Raw genomic sequence first — 21,426 nt, forward strand, 5'->3', positions numbered from 1 at the left:
ACTGGGTTCTGTTCCGACGGTTCGAAAGGACCCTGATCCATGAAGTTTACCAGCTGCTGCGGCTGCTGCTGAGACACCACCTTGTGGGCGGGGGCTGCCGGGTGGTGCGTGGAGACGTGATGAGGGGAGGGCTGGGGATGCATGTGGGGAGGAGCACACTTGGTGGATGAGCGAGGAAGGCTGGGGCTGGCCCTGGAAGTGTGGAGACTGGGACATTTGCTGCTGAGACAGGGAGGGGGCTGCTCCTGTTGAGAAACATCCATAAGAAGATAAGAACATAAGAAAGTTTACAAACGAGAGGAGGCCATTCGGCCCATCTTACTCGTTTGGTTGTTAGTAGCTTATTGATCCCAGAATCTCATCAAGCAACTTCTTGAAGGACCACAGGGTGTCAGCTTCAACAACATTACTGGGGAGTTGATTCCAGACCCTCACGATTCTCTGTGTAAAAAAGTGCCTCCTATTTTCTGTTCTGAATGCCCCTTTGTCTAATCTCCATTTGTGACACGTGGTCCTTGTTTCTTTTTTCAGGCTGAAAAAGTCCCTTGGGTCGACACTGTCAATACCTTTTAGAATTTTGAATGCTTGAATTAGGTCGCCACGTAGTCTTCTTTGTTCAAGACTGAACAGATTCAATTCTTTTAGCCTGTCTGCATATGACATGCCTTTTAAGCCCGGAATAATTCTGGTCGCTCTTCTTTGCACTCTTTCTAGAGCAGCAATATCTTTTTTATAGCGAGGTGACCAGAACTGCACACAATATTCAAGATGAGGTCTTACTAGTGCATTGTACAGTTTTAACATTACTTCCCTTGATTTAAATTCAACACTTTTCACAATGTATCCGAGCATCTTGTTAGCCTTTTTTATAGCTTCCCCACATTGTCTAGATGAAGACATTTCTGAGTCAACAAAAACTCCTAGGTCTTTTTCATGGATTCCTTCTCCAATTTCAGTATCTCCCATATGATATTTATAATGTACATTTTTATTTCCTGCGTGCAGTACCTTACACTTTTCTCTATTAAATGTCATTTGCCATGTGTCTGCCCAGTTCTGAATCTTGTCTAGATCATTTTGAATGACCTTTGCTGCTACAACAGTGTTTGCCACTCCTCCTACTTTTGTGTCGTCTGCAAATTTAACAAGTTTGCTTACTATACCAGAATCTAAATCATTAATGTAGATTAGGAATAGCAGAGGACCTAATACTGATCCCTGTGGTACACCGCTGGTTACCACACTCCATTCTGAGGTTTTTCCTCTAATCAGTACTTTCTGTTTTCTACATGTTAACCACTCCCTAATCCATGTACATGTGTTTCCTTGAATCCCAACTGCGTTCAGTTTGAGAATTAATCTTTTGTGCGGGACTTTGTCAAAAGCTTTCTGGAAATCCAAATAAACCATGTCATATGCTTTGCAATTATCCATTATCGATGTTGCATCCTCAAAAAAATCAAGCAAGTTAGTTAGACACGATCTCCCTTTCCTAAAACCATGTTGACTGTCTCCCAGTACCCTGTTACCATAAAGGTAATTTTCCATTTTGGATCTTATTATAGTTTCCATAAGTTTGCATATAATAGAAGTCAGGCTTACTGGTCTGTAGTTACCTGGTTCAGTTTTGTTTCCCTTTTTGTGGATCGGTATTACGTTTGCAATTTTCCAGTCTGTCGGTACCACCCCTGTGTCAAGAGACTGCTGCATGATCTTGGTTAGCGGTTTGTAAATTACTTCTTTCATTTCTTTGAGTACTACTGGGAGGATCTCATCCGGCCCAGGGGATTTGTTTATTTTAAGAGCTCCTAGTCCCTTTAACACTTCTGCCTCAGTTATGCTAAAGTTATTTAAAACTGGACAGGAACTGGATGACATGTGGGGCATGTTGTCAGTATCTTCCTTTGTAAAAACTTGTGAAAAGTAATCATTTAACATATTTGCTATTTTTTTTTCTTCCTCTATGATTTTGCCATTTGTATCTCTTAAACATTTAATCTCCTCTTTGAATGTTCTCTTGCTGTTGTAATATTGGAAAAACATTTTGGAATTGGTTTTAGCTCCCTTAGCAATGTTCATTTCTATTTCTCTCTTGGCCTTTCTAACTTCCTTTTTGACTTGCGTTTGCAGTTCTGTGTACTCTTTCTGCGTACTTTCTTTTCGGTCCTTTTTTAATGCTCTGTAAAGTGCCTTTTTTCGCTGAATATTTTTTTTAATTGATCTATTAAACCATTTTGGCAATTTAGTTTTACATTTAGATTTGTCTACTTTAGGGATGTAATTGTTTTGCGCCTCTAGTACTACATTTTTGAAGAACAACCATCCTTCTTCTGTGGGTGTTTTCTCTATTTTACTCCAGTCTACTTCTGTTAGTCTCTGTTTCATACCTTCATAGTTTGATTTTCTAAAATTGTAAACCTTAGCTTTAGTCTTTACTTCTGGGGTTTGAAAAAACACTTCAAATGAGACCATGTTGTGGTCTGAGTTTGTCAGTGGTTCTCTGACCTCTGTTTTAGTTAGTCTTCGTTATTTGAAAAGACTAAATCAAGGCATGCCTCCCCTCTAGTCGGTGCCTTGACAAATTGTGACCCATATTGATTCAGATATATTTTCTTTGTCCAGGTTTAACACCTGGGCTTCAAGACTGTTTCTTATGTATAGCGCTACCCCTCCTCCTCTTCTGTTCTGCCTGTCTTTCCTATACAGTGTATACCCACAAATATTATATTCGTCCCCATCACTCTCAGACAACCAAGTTTCAGTAACACCTATCACATCATAGTTACTTGTTAGTGCAGTAGCTTCAAGTTCTAGAATTTTCTTTCTGATACTTCTAGCATTTAGATAAATACATTTAATGGTTGTCTTACCTGAGTTGTTGTTCTTGTTTTGATGCGGTCTCCCTTCTGTTTTTTTGTTGATTTCTCCCCCCTTCCTTTCTAGTTTAAATGCTTCTGAACCTGCTCGAGGAACTCTCGAACTTTCTCCAAGGAGATTGGTTACCTTGTTATGTAAGTGCAGTCCATCCCATCTATACAGATAGTCCTCATTGTAGAATGTGGTCCAATGATCAAGATAGGTGAAGCCTTCCCGTGTGCACCACGTCTTCAGCCATGCGTTTTGATTAATTATTTCCAGCTGTCCATATGGTCCTTTGCAAGGTGCCGGTAGTACACCAGAAAATACCACAGTTTTGGTTTTCTCTTTTAATTTCCTTCCTAGCTCTCTGAATTTGTTTTGCAGGGATTTTGATCTGTCTCTTCCAATGTTGTTTGTACCGATGTGGACGACTACTACCGGGTCGTCTCCTGTTCGTTCTAGGAGCCTGTCCACATTCTCAGTGATGTGCTTGACCGAGGCTCCCAGAAGGCAGCACACTGTTGTAGTAAGGGGGTCCAAACTGCGAAATTAACTTGCTGTGTTTCTCAATATGGAGTCCCCAACAATCATGACCTCCCTTCTTTTTGTTGTCTGGTCACCACTGTCAATAGGGTCCTGGATGTTGTTCCTTTCATTCTCTTGTTGTTGGTTCTGCTCATCAAAATTCTGAAGTGACTCAAATCTGTTGGTTGTTTTGATTTCTGGTGGTTGTGTTTGACGAAGTTTCTTTTTTTCCCTGCTTCTGCCTACCTGAACCTTGCTGTTCTGACCTTCTATCTCCCTGGTGGCTTTCAGTTTGTTAGGGGTGATGCAGACTTCCATGAATTGTGGGTGTGCCAGTTCCTCAAGATCCTGTTGCTGTCTCACTTCTTCCAGCTCCATTTCTAGCATACTTACTAGATTATGCAAATCCTGGATCGCACGGCACTTTACGCACACTTGGTTTAGCTCCGCTGGGTTTTCTCGGATTTCCCACATCAAGTAGGTGGCACAGATTACTGGCTTGAAGACCATGTTGAGGGTTTTTCTTTTGAAGTTTAGTTTCTTCTGCAGCCATCAACCTGCTTTCAAACTGCTTCTAAACTGCTCTGTACTTTTACACTCCTGTTTACAAACCGCTAACCAAGATCATGCAGCAGTCTCTTGACACAGGGGTGGTACCGACAGACTGGAAAATTGCAAATGTAATACCGATCCACAAAAAGGGAAACAAAACTGAACCAGGTAACTACAGACCAGTAAGCCTGACTTCTATTATAGGCAAACTTATGGAAACTATAATAAGATCCAAAATGGAAAATTACCTTTCTGGTAACAGGGTCCTGGGAGACAGTCAACACGGTTTTAGGAAAGGGAGATCGTGTCTAACTAACTTGCTTGATTTTTTTGAGGATGCAACATCTATAATGGATAATTGCAAAGCATATGACATGTTTTTTTTAGATTTCCAGAAACCTTTTGACAAAGTCCCGCACAAAAGATTAATTCTCAAACTGAACACAGTTGGGGTTCAGTGAAACCCATGTACATGGATTAGGGAGTGGTTAACATGTAGAAAACAGAAAGTACTTATTAGAGGAAAAACCTCAGAATGGAATGTGGTATCCAGTGGTGTACCACAGGGATCAGTATTAGGTCCTCTGCTATTCATAATCTACATTAATGATTTAGATTATGGTAGAGTAAGCAAACTTGTTAAATTTGCAGACGACACAAAAGTAGGAGGAGTGGCAAACACTGTTGTAGCAGCAAAGGTCATTCAAAATGATCTAGACACGATTCAAAACTGGGCAGACACATGGCAAATGACATTTAATAGAGAAAAGTGTAAGGTACTGCACGCAGGAAATAAAAATGTACATTATAAATATCATATGGGAGATACTGAAATTGGAGAAGGAATCTTTGAAAAAGACCTAGGAGTTTTTGTTGACTCAGAAATGTCTTCATCTAGACAATGTGGGGAAGCTATAAAAAAGGCTAACAAGATGCTCGGATACATTGTGAAAAGTGTTGAATTTAAAACAAGGGAAGTAATGTTAAAACTGTACAATGCACTAGTAAGACCTCATCTTGAATATTGTGTGCAGTTCTGGTCACCTTGCTATAAAAAAGATATTGCTGCTCTAGAAAGAGTGCAAAGAAGAGCGACCAGAATTATCCCGGGCTTAAAAGGCATGTCATATGCAGACAGGCTAAAAGAATTGAATCTGTTCAGTCTTGAACAAAGAAGACTACGTGGCGACCTAATTCAAGCATTCAAAATTTTAAAAGGTATTGACAGTGTCGACCCAAGGGACTTTTTCAGCCTGAAAAAAGAAACAAGGACCAGGGGTCACAAATGGAGATTAGACAAAGGGGCATTCAGAACAGAAAATAGGAGGCACTTTTTTACACAGAGAATTGTGAGGGTCTGGAATCAACTCCCCAGTAATGTTGTTGAAGCTGACACCCTGGGATCCTTCAAGAAGGTGCTTGATGAGATTCTGGGATCAATAAGCTACTAACAACCAAACGAGCAAGATCTCCTCTCGTTTGTAAACTTTCTTATGTTCTTATGTTCTCCCACTCGCTGTCGCTGGGAAGACTGCCTCGTTTAACTGCGTTGTTCTGCTGTGCTGTTGGCACCTCCCCTCGCCCGTGTCTCAAAACGGCGCTGAATTTGAATCAGCTGCTCAGAGTTTCAGCTTGTTTGTTATCAGAAAAACACACGCGGCTGTTTGACTTTGAGCTGCTGCTGTGTTTCCCCAATGTCCTCTGTTTTACGAGGCAGTCTTCCCAGCGACAGCGAGTGGGAGAAGTACAGGCGTGGAAAAGTACAGAGCAGTTTCGAAGCAGAAAGGAGAAATTGCATCTTGAATTGCTTTAATCAGAAAACAGAGGACATTGGGGAAACACAGCCGCGTGTGTTTTTCTGATAACAAACAAGCTGAAACTCGGAGCAGCTGATTCAAATTCAGCGCCGTTTTGAGACACGGGCGAGGGGAGGAGCCGACAGCACAGCAGAACAACGCAGTTAAACGAGGCAGTCTTCCCAGCGACAGCGAGTGGGAGAAGTACAGCGTGGAAAAGTACAGAGCAGTTTCGAAGCAGAAAGGAGAAATTGCATCTTGAATTGCTTTAATCAGAAAACAGAGGACATTGGGGAAACACAGCCGCGTGTGTTTTTCTGATAACAAACAAGCTGAAACTCGGAGCAGCTGATTCAAATTCAGCGCCGTTTTGAGACACGGGCGAGGGGAGGAGCCGACAGCACAGCAGAACAACGCAGTTAAACGAGGCAGTCTTCCCAGCGACAGCGAGTGGGAGAAGTACAGGCGTGGAAAAGTACAGAGCAGTTTCGAAGCAGTTTGAAAGCAGGTTGACGGCTGCAGAAGAAACTAAACTTCAAAAAAAAAAAACCCCTCAACATGGTCTTCAAGCCAGTAATCTGTGACACCTGCTTGATGTGGGAAATCCGAGAAAACCCAGCGGAGCTAAACCAAGTGTGCGTAAAGTGCCGCGCGATCCAGGATTTGCATAAACTAGTAAGCATGCTAGAAATGGAGCTGGAAGAAGTGAGACAGCAACAAGATCTTGAGGAACTGGCACACCCACAATTCATGGAAGTCTGCATCACCCCTAACAGACTGAAAGCCACCAGGGAGATAGAAGGTCAGAACAGCTGGGTTCAGGTAGGCAGAAGCAGGGAAAAAAAGAAACTTCGTCAAACACAACCACCAGAAATCAAAACAACCAACAGATTTGAGTCACTTCAGAATTTTGATGAGCAGAACCAACAACAAGAGAATGAAAGGAACAACATCCAGGACCCCATTGACAGTGGTGACCAGACAGCAAAAAGAAGGGAGGTCATGATTGTTGGGGACTCCATATTGAGAAACACAGCAAGTTCAGTTCGCAGTTTGGACCCCCTTACTACAACAGTGTGCTGCCTTCCGGGAGCCTCGGTCAAGCACATCACTGAAAACGTGGACAGGCTCCTAGAACGAACAGGAGACGACCCGGTAGTAGTCGTCCACATCGGTACAAACAACATTGGAAGAGACAGACCAAAATCCCTGCAAAACAAATTCAGAGAGCTAGGAAGGAAATTAAAAGAGAAAACCAAAACTGTGGTATTTTCTGGTATACTACCCGCACCTTGCAAAGGACCATATGGACAGCTGGAAATAATAAATCAAAACCAATGGTTGAAGACGTGGTGCACACGGGAAGGCTTCACCTATCTTGATCATTGGACCACTTTCTACAACGAGGACTATCTGTATAGACGGGATGGACTGCATTTAAATAACAAGGGAACTAGTCTACTTGGAGAAAAGATCCTCGAGCAGGTTCGGAAGCATTTAAACTAGAAAGGAAGGGGGGAGAAATCAACAAAAAAACAGAAGGGAGACCGCATCAAAACAAGAACAACAACTCAGGTAAGACAACCATTAAATGTATTTATCTAAATGCTAGAAGTATCAGAAACAAAATTCTAGAACTTGAAGCTACTGCACTAACAGGTAACTATGATGTGATAGGTGTTACAGAAACGTGGTTATCTGAGAGTGATGGGGACGAATATAATATTTGTGGGTATACACTGTATAGGAAAGACAGGCAGGACAGAAGAGGAGGAGGGGTAGCGCTATACATAAGAAACAGTCTTGAAGCCCAGGTGTTAAACCTGGACAAAGAAAATAAAACCGAATCAATATGGGTCAGAATAACAGACAAATACGTGGCGACCTAATTCAAGCATTCAAAATTTTAAAAGGTATTGACAGTGTGGACGCAAGGGACTTTTTCAGCCTGAAAAAAGAAACAAGGACCAGGGGTCACAAATGGAGTTTAGAAAAAGGGGCATTCAGAACAGAAAATAGGAGACACTTTTTTACACAGAGAATTGTGAGGGTCTGGAATCAACTCCCCAGTAATGTTGTTGAAGCTGACACCCTGGGATCCTTCAAGAAGCTGCTTGATGAGATTTTGGGATCAATAAGCTACTAACAACCAAACGAGCAAGATGGGCCGAATGGCCTCCTCTCGTTTGTAAACTTTCTTATGTTCTTATGTTCTTATGTTCTTATGTTTTCTGATTAAAGCAATTCAAGATGCAATTTCTCCTTACTGCTTCTAAACTGCTCTGTACTTTTCCATGCCTGTACTTCTCCCACTCGCTGTCGCTTCCACTCACTGTCGCTGGGAAGACTCAACTGTCTGCTGCTGTTGAGAGGCATCCCCCACTAGCTGCTGCTGTTGCTGCTGAAGCTGGCTCATATTAGGCAGCTGCCACACCCCCCTCCCCATGGGACCTCCCCCTTGCTCAGGGTGCTGCCCCTCTATCAGTCGCAGAGGGAGATGGTAACCGCTGCTGCGACGAAGATGCCGACAGAGAACAGGAACAGGGAGGAGGAAGAGGAGGAGGAGGAGGTTGTCCTGCTCCTGTCCCGGCCATGGCTCCGGCCCCCACCCTCTGTATGCTGGCCATCCTCCTCCTCATCACCTGAGCTTCCTGGAGCTGCTGCTGGCTCAGCTTGTGCTTGATGTTGAGGTAGAAAGGTGTTTACATTTCAGATTTTGATTGTTGCCCAGGCTAGTGTTTTTGAAACACTTTTTTATCATTGCAAGGTAAACCTTATTTTATTTTTTACTTGTGCATTTTATTTCACTGCCACGTTAGATGTATGTATCACATATTAACATAGACAGACACCCACCCTCTCTCTCAGCCCTCCTCTCCTCACACAGCCCACGCTCTCTCAGCCCCCTCTCTCCTCACACACACCCACCTTCTCTCAGCCCCTCTCCTCACACACCCACCCTCTCTCAGCCCCCTAACCTCACACTGAGACACACCACCTCTCACCTGACACAGACACACACAACATCCTCTCTCTGCCCCCCTCTCACCTCACACACACATACTCTCACTCTGCCCCCTCTCACTGAGACATACACACCCTCTCTGCTCCCCTCTCACACTGAGACACACCCCCTCATTGGAAGTGTGTCTAAACATGCTGTTCGCATTTGTTGCAGGTAAATACACGCTCCAACATGCTGAAGCCTCTCTCTTCCCAGAATCAGTGGATGGACCAGGCTGCTCCTTGTCCCGACAGTTGCTCTAGGGCACTGCAGAGAGGGAGTGCCACGGAGTTGAGATAGCCAGTGAACATGTCTGTGCAGTGAGAGATAAAAGATAGGGGTCCAGTACAATTACACCTTGTGAGAGGATGTCGAGTGCTTATAATCAGACCAGCTGCATGAAGAACAGGCAAGGTATTGCAGGGAAAAAAAAATAAAAAAAAAAATAAAAAGGAACTGAGAGAGTGTTGCAGGTTCAGATACCATAGCAGAGCTGTTTAACTAGTTAATATTTAGTCTGTTCCCCCTCAGCAACAATCTGCATGAGTTTTAATTGTGTGACTGCTGGTAGTGAAATGGGAAAACTGAATGATGCTTGTAAAGGCTTCCAGAAACCAAATATCATCCAATAAGAAGCTACCTGTAACTGTTTCAACTGTCATTTCTTAACAAGTTCTGTAAACCTGGCTTAGTGATCTTCTAAACTCAGAGGAAAAAAAGAAAAACCACTGCTGTACATTGTTGTAAGGGTTGCTGCACAAGTCATGTACCAATCCTGTTCTCCATGATTCCTTTCAAAGGACACCTAGCCTAAATTAAGTTACCATGGCAGAGACACAGACCAGAGAGGTTCTTTATACAGGAGACTTTATTTCAACATACAAGACAAGCAGAACTACTGTGCTGGCGAGCTGCTGGAAACCATGCATTTCAGTTGGGGGCAGGAACGAGGAGCTCACTGCTAGACTTGGAGCAGTCTGGATGACGCCACATGCAGTAACCCATAGACAGGGCTCCCAGGAGAGCCATCAGGAGCAGTGGAGCAGCCAGGCCAGAGCCTGCTGGGGTTCTGGGAGAGGAGTTAGCAACAGAAAGGGTTCCCAGCATAGGTATGGTCTCCACAGTGCCCAGGGGTAGCTTTAATAGGAGTCTGTTACTTTAGGACCTGCAGGGAGGCACACGGATAGGGTTGGCAGTCCCGGTGTTAGAATACAGGAGACATTTAAGGTTCAGGACATAGCTTTGTGGTACAATTGTAGTTATATGCTGTGGATTTGAAGACTTTGGCAGCAGTGGTACAACCACATGTTAAATTCAACCATTACAGTAAAAGTTCCCCTGTAAAGATGAAGTCAGGGCCATGTTTTTATACATGCAAGCCATAGCCAAGGAAGCCATGTGTACACTGGATTGGAGACTGCAGGCTGAACTCACCCTCCAGTGACAGAGCAGGACTCCTCTGGTAGAATTCCTGGATGCCAGCAGACAGCTCTTCAGGAAGGATCCTCAGGGGTCCCAGCACTGCAGTGTGTCTCAGCCCATCTTCAGCTGCTCAGGAAAAAGGGAGCCTGGTTAGAAAAAGGACCTGCTGCTGCACAGCAATGACTCCTGCAGTACCAGTCACAACAGGTGGCAGGCTGAGGGGTGCTGGTTGAATCAAGCCAAGCAGCAAGACAACTTTGCTGCCAACAGGTATTGAGCAGAGTACCAGAAACAGAGCAAGCAGCCTCTCTGGTTGGGAGGGAGAGGTTCTTTAATATTTCGATCGAGGAGCTGCACCCCTAAATGGAGGATCCTTTGGCTGCCATACAATTTTAATATTTACTCACCAGTGTAAAAAAAGCTAAAATGAAACCCCACAGCTACCTATGCATTTACAGTATATAGAAACAGCAGTATTACTACCAGTGTGCCTCCTCTTCCTCATATTGCAGGAGGAAGTGCAGCAGCTGCACACAGAGCTCTGACCAGGGTTATCCAGGAGCTCCCACCTAGAACACAAGAGCAAGACACTGAACCTAAAGACACTGCAATAGACTGCTACTGGATAGAGCAGAACAATGAAGTCGTCCCCCTGACTTGCACCCACTACATGAACATGTAGAAACGCAGGAGTGAACTATGCATGCACAGACTGTTCCACAATACACCCAGATTGGTTTAGGATTCTTTAGCACAAGTGCTTCCCTAGGGACTTGCATACACACCTCATTATCCCAGTTCCTGGGAAAGTGAAAGGCCAATTCAATTAAATACTCCACACAAAACTAAGGTGGCACAGAACTAATGTGCCGATTAAGGTAGTCCTGGGCCCCTGTGGTGTTGGTTAACTGGAGCTCACAGCCCTGCACTCCCCTTGTACAAAGAGCAGCCTCAGCAGGGTCCAGTCCTTACCTCCTGGTTCTTTGGTTGAATGAACAAGCTTTCTTTGTCGGGTCATTGAGCTGGGCAGGGTCCCAGGCCAGCAACCGGCAGTGGATATAGACCTAGGAAAAATTCAATGTTACTGCTCTTGAACCTCAATTTTATACAGCTGCCCTGTGCCCTCCAATACAATCCACATTAACCCATCAGATACTCACGTCTGTGTTCAGTTGGGTAAACTTGAAGGCCTGGACAACCAGACGGATCTCAGAGGTCTGGACTCGGGGCAGAAACCTGGAGTTAGCAGCCTGGCCATCTACAAAGCATCTGCAGGGAGAAACGAGAGCACTGAACAGGAGGAAGCATTCGTCAGGACTGGGGAACTATGGGTCCAAGACCAAGGTAGCATTAAAAGGACAAGTGCACAAGCACACTGCACCCTTAAGGGATGACAGTTTGCAAGCAGGACTGCTGTGCTCCCAAGTGCTAAACATGCAGATTTAAACTCTGCATTTCCAATAAAGCTTAATGAATATCTACCCATGGTTGGTGATGAGCGGGTAGGTCTGGCTTGAAGGGCTCAGCTCTGGAGTGCTGGCAGCGACACACTCTTCTATGTAGACCATCAGCGGCATGTGGAATTGTTGCTTCACTGCAGCTGCAATGAAGATGGGGGACCCCAGGAAGAACAGACTGGAGGTGCGTGGAGCTGAGAATCCATCTGAAACACAGAGGGGAGCATGAGAACAGCAACCCACCCAACTCGGCTCACTAGCCAGGACAGAGCAGCACTGACCAGCAGAGGGATTAGATCATTATTTTCTACTTGACTGGAGGAAGCAGCCCAATGAGCAGTACAGGCTGCTGCCCTGCCAGGTTAGGTGTCCAGTGCAACACTTACTAAAACTAATAGACCAAAAGGTACATTGCAGGACAGCAAACTCACCATTCATAATCCCCATGGTAAACTCCAGCTTCCCAAACCCAGAAGCATCCCCAAGTGCAGGGTTATACACTGGAGGAGTCCAGCCAGCAGGTCTGGAGAAGATAAGGGCAGAGAGCTTTGGTTAAAAGCAGCAACACATCAAAACAGTTTGTTTTCAGCAGAACACACGCCAAGACGAGCTTTAAAAAGCTGAACTAAACCTACTGGGAGCACTAACTATAGGAGGTTAACAACAATTGTAACACCTCCTTGAATGCAGGAGAGGTCAAAGTGGTTAAAAGCCACTCATTTTAAATCAGGTTTCCCTACATGCTGCTCATACTGGAACAAGCCATGTCAGCGTGCAGCTGCACCAGTCACACCTGCCAAGAGTGGAGCAAAGAGAAGGGTTCAAGACCTACAAGCAGAGAGGACAGCTCCACAGTACTCACTTGGTGTAGGTGCACACAATGGCCTGAGTGAATGGAGTCTGGTAGAAGCCACTCTGGGTGGGCTGGTACATCAACACATTCATGTAACTGGTGACATTGGCAGTAACCTGGGCAAAGCAGAGGATTAGAAAGACCAGAGCAGATTAAAAGCACAATCCCATTGTTCCCCTGCAGTAATGCCAACATTGTTTCCTATGGAGTGGGAGCCAGAGAAGCACAAGATGGGTAAAGTGGACACTCCCAGAGCATTATGGATACAGCTGCATTGATCCATATATTTGCAGTATTACCCTTTGTATACTTGCAATATCCTGACAATGCACTATACAGAACTTGTGGAATGTAATTGAATGGGGGAGGAGCCCCCAAGCAGGAACTAGTACTGAGAGGCTTGCTTTAGATGCCACTTACCATGCGCATAAAGCTGCAGTCAAGCAGCCCAGATTGGAACTGCACAGTGTTATAGCTGCTGGTGGACGGAGAGCAGCTTCCCAATAGAAAGCCTTTGGGGTCCAGGGGAAGAGCCTGCCCAATGTTCAGCAACACCCTCACACTGACAGAGTCCACACTACAGGCTACATTCCCAGCAACAGGGGAGAGATTGAAACATTTCAAAACATGAAACATTTCATGTCAGTAGGAGGCTGGCTCCTCTGGCAACCAACAGGACTATTCATACAGAGAGAGATTTCTTAGTCTGACCTCAAATTAACATTGATATACCCTCTTTTGCATATTGATTTGTGGCATTCAGCTATCATACACTGTGCAGGTACCTGTGCCACACATCACATGGTGCAACTGCAGATAGCCAATGTATTAAGACCACATCTAGAATAGTGTTCAGGTCTGGTTACCTCGCTACAAAATATTGCTGCTCCAGAAAGAACCAGAGATATTCCGGTTTGAAAAGATATGCCATATGCAGGGTGACAAACTGAATCTATTCAATCTTGAACAAAAAAAGCTACGCTGCTACCCGATTCAAGCATGCAAAATTGTAGAAAGGTATCAATCCAAGGGACTTTTTGACCGGAGAAAAGAAACGAGGATTAGGGTCACAAATGGAAATTAGACAAAAGGGGCACCCAGAATAGAATATAGGAGGCACTTCTTATACACAGAGAATTGAGGGTCTGGAACCAACCCCCCAGTAATGTTGTTGAAGCCGACACCCTGGGATCCTTCAATAAGCTGCTTGATGAGATTCTGGGATCAATAAGCCGTTCACCATAAGCTAAATGGCCTCCTCATTTGTTATCTTTGTTCTTATGAGAGAGTCTGAACTGCATAAGGGACAGCAATTGAAAAGCCAGATAGCAGCCACAATGTCTCAGCACTTCCATTCAAATAGTTACATCCCAAATTAAAAGCAATAAATCAAACAGAGTTAAACATTTAGAGCCACCAATGTTTAGATCAAATAAACCCCATAGTTTCACTTTACTGTTACAAGTGTCCAGGACAGAACTGGATGGGATTGAAGGAGTTTTACAGACACAGGTAAAGACCCCAAGTCCAAGACATCCTGGTGTACAAACCTGAAAGATCTGCTTATGAATATACAGCTCATGCATCGTAGTGTTTCATTGTCGGGGTTTAACGGCGAAGTTTTTCTCCCTTAACTGAATTGATGAGCAATTCGTGTATCAATCACAGCCGAGAAACGTGCCAACAGTTTGAATCAATTTACTGAGTTTCTGTGAACAAAACTAAATTGGGTTTTAGATTCAAAGTCATTTTTTCATTTCACAGCAGAAACGACTGTATTAATGCAAATACAGGTCACGCAGAACGATGGTAATGAAGTGTCCCACAAAACGTCACTTTTCATTACAGCTTTAAGATTAGTCTCGTTAAATATGTCGCGATCTCGTTTGTACGATCTGCTTGTTAGTCAAATTAGGGCTTGACCAATTTAGAAAGAAAGAAATTAAAGTCAACTACACTACTGTATTGAACGCGCTTCTCACTGTGCTTGAGACACGCGAATGGTGTAACAACTATCAACCGAACTGAGAAGAGTCGGGTAAAACACCGACAATCAGAAGCGCTAACTGTTTAATAAATGCAGGAGTCAGCATTGCCAACAAGTGATCAGCACTGATCAGCGTGTGTATATCGCATACAAAACCAGCTAAACACTGCGACTCAACACTATCATTCATACCAATCAAATACAATACAGATGCAGCAATGTATTGTATGAAATAGCTATACGCTAGAAAGTGCTTCTTTGTTTCCAAGCAGTAAATGTACAACGAGACCCATTACTATACCTCCCTCTGGTACCACTAGAGGCACCCAGCAAAGCACCAGCACAACCCCGCTCCAGAAAGAAGCCATGACGCAACCAGGATGATACTCGCTGAGCCTCGTGCAGAGGCTTTTATAGGGAATTCAAAGTGATGAACTAACCAGGAGAGATGAGCGCATTCCACACGGGCATTCCTGAGAAACACACGGGTATGTGGATCCGCTGAACATGTAATGCAGGGACAGCCACAGATACTCGTAATTCAAGATGATTAGAAAATGCCCATTTAAAAACACAACGATTGATGCACAGTATTGAGCGCGTTGTTCTCTGCACGCACGTGATATTTAGCAGCGTGAAGGCGCAGGTCAGTCACAGGTGTTAGGGGTCATTTCTGGTTCATTAGTTTGAATATCCCTATAAAAGCTCTTGGACGCGGTGGGAGAGTGGTGTCTTGTTCTCATGATGCCATGATTCCTGAGCGCTGTGTTGCTCGTCCTGTGCTGTATTCCCGCTATGGCAGCACAGGCCGGTGTAGAAGGCTATCAATGACCCATTGAATATACTCCGATTCTATCTTTATCTGTGTTACGAATAAAAAGTATTTCTATGTAAAGTGGAGCGATCAAAAAAGAAGCAGATTTCGAAGCAACAATTATGTGAATGTTGGGCCCAAGCACCTTTCCAATTGTGCCTATTTGCTTGATGCTTGACAAGGTTGCCCCAATTGCTTCTCCTAACTTGGGCTTTTGTGTTTTGATATCACCACTTTAAACGGCTGTTGATTTTTCTAAGTTTTCTCTTTTTTTACATTGACAGTGTTTTTGTTATAGATCAATATTAGAAGGGAGCAGGCCAGGGTTACTGTGGATTCCAAGACTGCAGAAAGTAAGTGGCTGATGGGTGATTTTATAGTTCCCTTTCAATTCGAAGATGGCCACCAAAATATCGTTATGGGATATACGCCTGCCTATTGGTAGGTGTCACTGAGCTCTTTCTATCAATGGTGTCGATAGGCCCCCTCCCCTCGGTGACCCCCTTGGTCCCGTCTACCGAGGGTACATAACCGTCACGTAGTGCAGCCTTACCCTCTTTTCGCTTCTCAGGATTGATACGGCAAGACCTCTTTGTGTTGCATTGACCTCTTTGTGTTGCATTGAGCTCTTTGTGTTGCATTGACCTCTTTGTGTTGCATTGACCTCTTTGTGTTGCATTGAGCTCTTTGTGTTGCATTGACCTCTTTGTGTTGCATTGAGCTCTTTGTGTTGCATTGACCTCTTTGTGTTGCATTGACCTCTTTGTGTTGCATTGAGCTCTTTGTGTTGCATTGAGCTCTTTGTGTTGCATTGAGCTCTTTGTGTTGCATTGACCTCTTTGTGTTGCATTGAGCTCTTTGTGTTGCATTGAGCTCTTTGTGTTGCATTGACCTCTTTGTGTTGCATTGACCTCTTTGTGTTGCATTGAGCTCTTTGTGTTGCACTGACCTCTTTGTGTTGCATTGACCTCTTTGTGTTGCATTGACCTCTTTGTGTTGCATTGACCTCTTTGTGTTGCATTGACCTCTTTGTGTTGCATTGAGCTCTTTGTGTTGCATTGAGCTCTTTGTGTTGCATTGAGCTCTTTGTGTTGCACTGACCTCTTTGTGTCGCATTGACCTCTTTGTGTTGCATTGACCTCCTTGTGTTGCATTGAGCTCTTTGTGTTGCATTGAGCTCTTTGTGTTGCATTGAGCTCTTTGTGTTGCATTGACCTCTTTGTGTTGCATTGACCTCTTTGTGTTGCATTGACCTCTTTGTGTTGCATTGACCTCCTTGTGTTGCATTGAGCTCTTTGTGTTGCATTGAGCTCTTTGTGTTGCATTGAGCTCTTTGTGTTGCATTGAGCTCTTTCTTCTTCTTATAAAGCACAACACCAGTTACTGCTAGTTCCTCTGCACTTTGTGCTGAAAGCTGGCTACGCCGATTTCTCGGAATCAGCAGATTTAATTCGTAGCCTTTTTTTATTCTGTTTCTAACTATCAGCACCTGCTAGCTCCGTGTGTCAGGCTGCTTCTCTCTGTCTGTATGTCTTAGTACGTTAAGTTTTATTGTTAAGGATTGTGCGTGTTTTTCACCCTTTCTTACTTGGGATAGCGTTATTACTCCTTGAGGCTGGACCTGCCTTGTCCCCGCTGTCGAGTTTGCCCACCAGCCACCTGCTGGCCGGAGGTCGGGCCTTATACCCTTATACTCCTCACCGAGGCTTCCTCATTGGTGAGTTGAGACGTACGCGGGCTGCGTTGGCCTTCACCACGTGTGTAGCTGACAGTGTGCTCTCCCCCATCTGTTCTTTAATATGAACTGTTTTTGTATTGTATGAAAACTGTTTTTTATATTACTTTGTTGCAAAGTCAATTGCCCGCCGTGGCTTCGGCCCTGTCCCCCTGTTGTATGCTACGCGCTGCTCAGGTGTGTGCCCACGTGGTCAGGGTAGGCACCGTGCACAGCTGCCCTGGTGTTTTTTGATACCGTGGTGTGTGAGACTCAGCCCGTGCTACTTGGGCATCACGGTGCGCACGGTGCTTATTGACTCGCTGTATCGACACAGGCTAGTGCGCCGGTGCTGCACGGTACTCGGTGCACATGGTACTCGGTGCATGCGATGCCTGGCACTGCACGGCACTCGGTGTACACAGTGTTCATTGCATTCAATGCTTGGTAGGTAGCATTGCACGGTACTTTGGGCACATGGTGCGAAGTATGTGTTGCACGCAGTATACCAGTCAGCAGCGGGCCCCTCCGTGCCACGCCTCCCAACGTCGTCATAGAGCCCCTCCGGTGGGATTCCCTGTGCACAGGCATCTGTGTCCACCTGCCGCTGCTCCCCGTTACCTACTGCTAGACGGGTGAAGAAGTCCCGACGGCTGGATCATGGAGCTTTTAGAGAGGCAACAGGGCCCATCGGCTCCGGCCGTGGCTCCCTGTGTGGCACCCCCCCTCCTGGCTTTTGTTCCAGCTGTCCCCTAAATTACTTAATTGGACCAATCAACCACTTAAGAAGCTTAATTGGCCCAATTAAGCAATTTAGTGTACAGTTGGAACAAAAACCAGGAGGGACACCGGCCCTCCAGGACCAGGATTGGGCAAATATTGTCTGAATGGGGAAAGTTTGGGACAGTACTGAATCTTCCCAGGAGTGGCCGTCCTGCCAAAATCTCTCCAAGAGCAAGGCGTAAAATCATCCAGGAAGTCACAAAGAACTATAGAACAACATTCAGGGATCTGCAGGTCTCTCTAGTCTCGGCTAAGGTCAGTGTTCATGACTCCATGTAGCAAAGTGCCCCGCCCCTGTGTGTAGTTTATGTTGTGTATTAATGTTGGTGTATAGTCATTGATACACGGGATATAAACAGGTCTGTGTAACACGAGTGTTTAAAATGTGTATTTGTATTTTGTCACGAGGATTGCACAGAACTTCACGTGCAAGTAAAAAGTAATAATATGTGAGCACGGGGAATTGCACTTTATTAATTCACGTGCAGTTGTACCGGGACTCCAATTGAATGAGCAATTGAGTCTCGGTACAGCTGCATAAAAGCTACATGTTTTCAACCACTCTGGGTTGTGTGTTCGGTGAGTGGAGAACAGGTGTGGAGACGGAGGTGATTGTGATAATTGCAAGAAAAATAGAAGCTTACCGTGTTTGTCTGTGTAGTCAGTTTTTTTGTCAATTTATTTTGGCAAAAGTGCTCTGTCTTGTGTTTGTGTTTGTTGCCACGTTTTTATTTCCTGACTGTTCACTTATTAAATGCTGAGCGAGACCATTCGCTCAGCTCCACCAAACTCCACCTCTCCGTTGCTTATTTCCTGGCTCTGGTCTGATGCCACCCACTCCGGTCGTTTTTGTGACACTCCACCATCAGAAAGAAACTGGGCAAAAATGGGATTAATGGCAGAGTAGCAAGGTGGAAACCACTGCTCACTAAGAACATGAATGCTCGTCTCAAGTTTGCCAAAAAGCACCTGGATGATTCTTAAGCATTGTGGAACAATGTTCTATGAACAGATGAGTCAAAACTGGAACTTTTTGGCCAACTTTGAGGTTATATCTGGCGAAAACCAAACACTGCATTCCACAGTAAGAACCTCATACCAGCGGTCAAGCATGGTGGTGGTACTGTCATGATTTGGGGATACTTTGCTGCATCAGGACCTGGATGACTTGCCATCATTGAAGGAACCATGAATTCTGCTCTGTATTAGAGAATTCTGTAGGAGAATGTCAGACCATCCGTCCGTGAGCTGAAGCTGAAACGTAGCTGGGTCATGCAGGAAGACAGTGATCCAAAACACACAATGATCCGAAACAGTCTACATCAGAATCGTTGAAGAACAAGAAATGTAAAGTTTTGGAATGGCCTAGGCAAAGTCTAGACCTAAACTCCATTGAGATGTTGTGGCAGGACCTGAACAAGCAGTTTATGCTCGAGAACCCACAAATTTCACTGAGTTGAAAGACAGCGTAACCAGTTACTGAGTCTAAGGGGGCAATTACTTTTTCACACGGGGGCATTGGGTGTTGCATAACTTATATGTTGTGTTATTTGTTCACTCAGGGTCCCTTTTATCTAATATTAGATTTTGGTTGAAGATCTGATAATATTCAATGTCAAAAATATGCAAAAATGCAGAAGATCAGACAGGGAGCAAATACTTTTTCACGGTACTGTACATAGTATTAACACACAAGGCAGGGTACATGACTATAGCAGGGCTTCTCAAACTCGGTCCTGGGGACCCCCTGTGGCTGCTGGTTTTCATTCCAAAAGAGCTCTCAATTACTTAATTAGACCCTTAATAGAACGGATAATTTACTTAATTAGACTTTTTTATTTGTTTTCAGCTCTTGAACAGTTGCATATTTCAAGTTAGCTATAACATTTTATAAGTAACTTCAACTGCAACTATTTAAGAGCTGAAAACAAGTTAAAAGGCCTAATTAAGCAAATTATCAGTTCAATTAAGGGTCTAATTAAGTAATTGAGAGCTCTGATGGAATGAAAACCAGCAGCCACAAGGGGTCCCCAGGACCGAGTTTGAGAAGCCCTGCAATACAGTATAAGGCATGGGTCTCCAACCCTGCTCCTATCAGTTCAATTGAGAGTCTAATTGGAGTGAATTGAGAAGCCACAAGGAGAGCTACTGGGGAAGCTGGTTTCATTTAAATAGAGTTCTCAGTTACTGAAGTGCACCAGTTATTGGCTTAATTAGTCCTGATTAACAGGCATTCCAGATCTTCAGCAAGTGATGATGTAAAGACTCTAGAAAACCTGCAGGATTGGGGCTCTCCATGAGCAGGGCTGGAGAGACTCCTGGTATAGGGCACTGAAGAGATAGGGAGCCGTTTCAATTTAAAAAGTAAAGGAAATCTATATTTATTTATAACAGTCAACAATCTTGCAGGGGAGAAGATGGAAAACTGTCCTTTTTAATAATAACAACAGTAATAATAAACATTATTAGTATTCAGAATTTACCTTTTGCGTTTTTCAACTGCCACAGGAAGGTGTGTGTGTATGTATGTTTGTGGGAAAAATTAAAACAGAAGAACAACAACAACCAACAACAATAACAATAGCAATGCTACAACGTCTACTATACTGTGAAAAATGTTCTGGCCCAAATTCGGGTTATTCCACACATACATCCTGCCCCCCATCGCAGGGCTCATCAGCACTGGGTTCTGTTCGGACGGTTCGAAAGGACTCAATCCATGGAGTTTACCAGAGTTTACCAGCGGCTGCTGCTGAGGCACCACCATGTGGGCGGGGGGTGCGGGGAGACGTGATGAGGGGAGGGCTGGGGCTGCATGTGGGGGAGAGCACACTTGGTGGATGATTGAGGAAGGCTGGGGCTGGCCCTGGAGATGTGGAGACTGGGACGTTTGTTGCTGCTGTTGGGGGTTCATGGGGTTGCTGTGCTGGACTGGACTGCCTCCCATCTGCTGCTGATGTAGCCTCTGCTGCAGAGTGGGAGGGTCTACTGCTGTTGAAAAACATCACCCACTGGCTGCTCCTGGCTCAGATTAGGCAGCCACCACATACCCCTCCTCCTGCGACCTTGCTCAGGGTGCTGCCCCTCTCCGTCCCAGAGGGAGATGATAACCACTGCTGCAACACAGATGACAACAAAGAGGAGGAACAGGGAGGAGGAGACAAGAGATAGGGGTCCAGTACAATTACACCTTGCAACAGGATGACAAGTTGCGACATCAGGCCAGAAGCAGGAGAACAGGAAAGGTATTGCAGGGCAGAAAGACACGTGGTGCAGTTTAAATAAGAGAAAATATTTGTACCAAAAACAACTTGCTCCAAGCAGAAAAATAAAAGGCTGAACAAAAACAAATCAAACTGTTCTGCAAGTTATTCTAATTTCCCCTCTCCGCTTTCTCACACGGAACATCGCAGGTTTATATGCCAAGGCCGAGGGGTTTATCTAGTTAGTATTTAGTCTATTCCCCCTCAGCTACAATCTGCACAAGTTTTAATCACGTGATTACCGACTAGTTTAATAGGGAAATGGGGCAAAACTGACTGATGCTTGTAGGAGCTTCCAGAAACTAAATGTCATCCAATAAGAAGCTGCCTGTACCTGTTTAAACAGTCATTTAAGTTCTATAAAACTTAGGTTAATGATGTTCCAAACTTGTTTACC

The 21,426-nt window shown here is 44.5% G+C and overlaps 1 protein-coding gene across 1 annotated transcript; it reads right to left on the bottom strand.

Annotated features, from left to right (window-relative positions):
* Nucleotides 1–9,764: 9,764 nt before the first annotated feature.
* Nucleotides 9,765–21,174, bottom strand: LOC121306270 (zona pellucida sperm-binding protein 3-like). The gene is made up of 14 exons (XM_041238012.1): nucleotides 21,166–21,174; nucleotides 20,817–20,882; nucleotides 20,418–20,734; nucleotides 17,493–17,636; nucleotides 16,858–16,928; nucleotides 12,889–13,052; nucleotides 12,478–12,584; nucleotides 12,047–12,138; nucleotides 11,641–11,821; nucleotides 11,319–11,427; nucleotides 11,131–11,222; nucleotides 10,642–10,727; nucleotides 10,171–10,284; nucleotides 9,765–9,805 (listed from the first exon to the last, which is right to left on the bottom strand). The coding sequence occupies exons 1-14, from the start codon at nucleotides 21,172–21,174 to the stop codon at nucleotides 9,765–9,767; spliced, it is 1,593 nt and encodes a 530-aa protein (XP_041093946.1).
* Between the last annotated feature and the right edge of the window lie 252 nt (nucleotides 21,175–21,426).

This window comes from Polyodon spathula, chromosome 47 (assembly GCF_017654505.1).
Source record: "Polyodon spathula isolate WHYD16114869_AA chromosome 47, ASM1765450v1, whole genome shotgun sequence".
Lineage (NCBI taxonomy): Eukaryota > Metazoa > Chordata > Actinopteri > Acipenseriformes > Polyodontidae > Polyodon > Polyodon spathula.

What these genes read in the sequence shown, in the direction of transcription:
- LOC121306270 (XM_041238012.1), bottom strand. An exon ending in TACCATGGGGATTATGAATG is followed by an intron (nt 11,822 to 12,046) that starts GTGAGTTTGCTG and finishes TCTGTGTTTCAG; the next exon opens with ATGGATTCTCAGCTCCACGC. An exon ending in TCCTGCTCTGTCACTGGAGG is followed by an intron (nt 9,806 to 10,170) that starts GTGAGTTCAGCC and finishes CTCCTCTCCCAG; the next exon opens with AACCCCAGCAGGCTCTGGCC.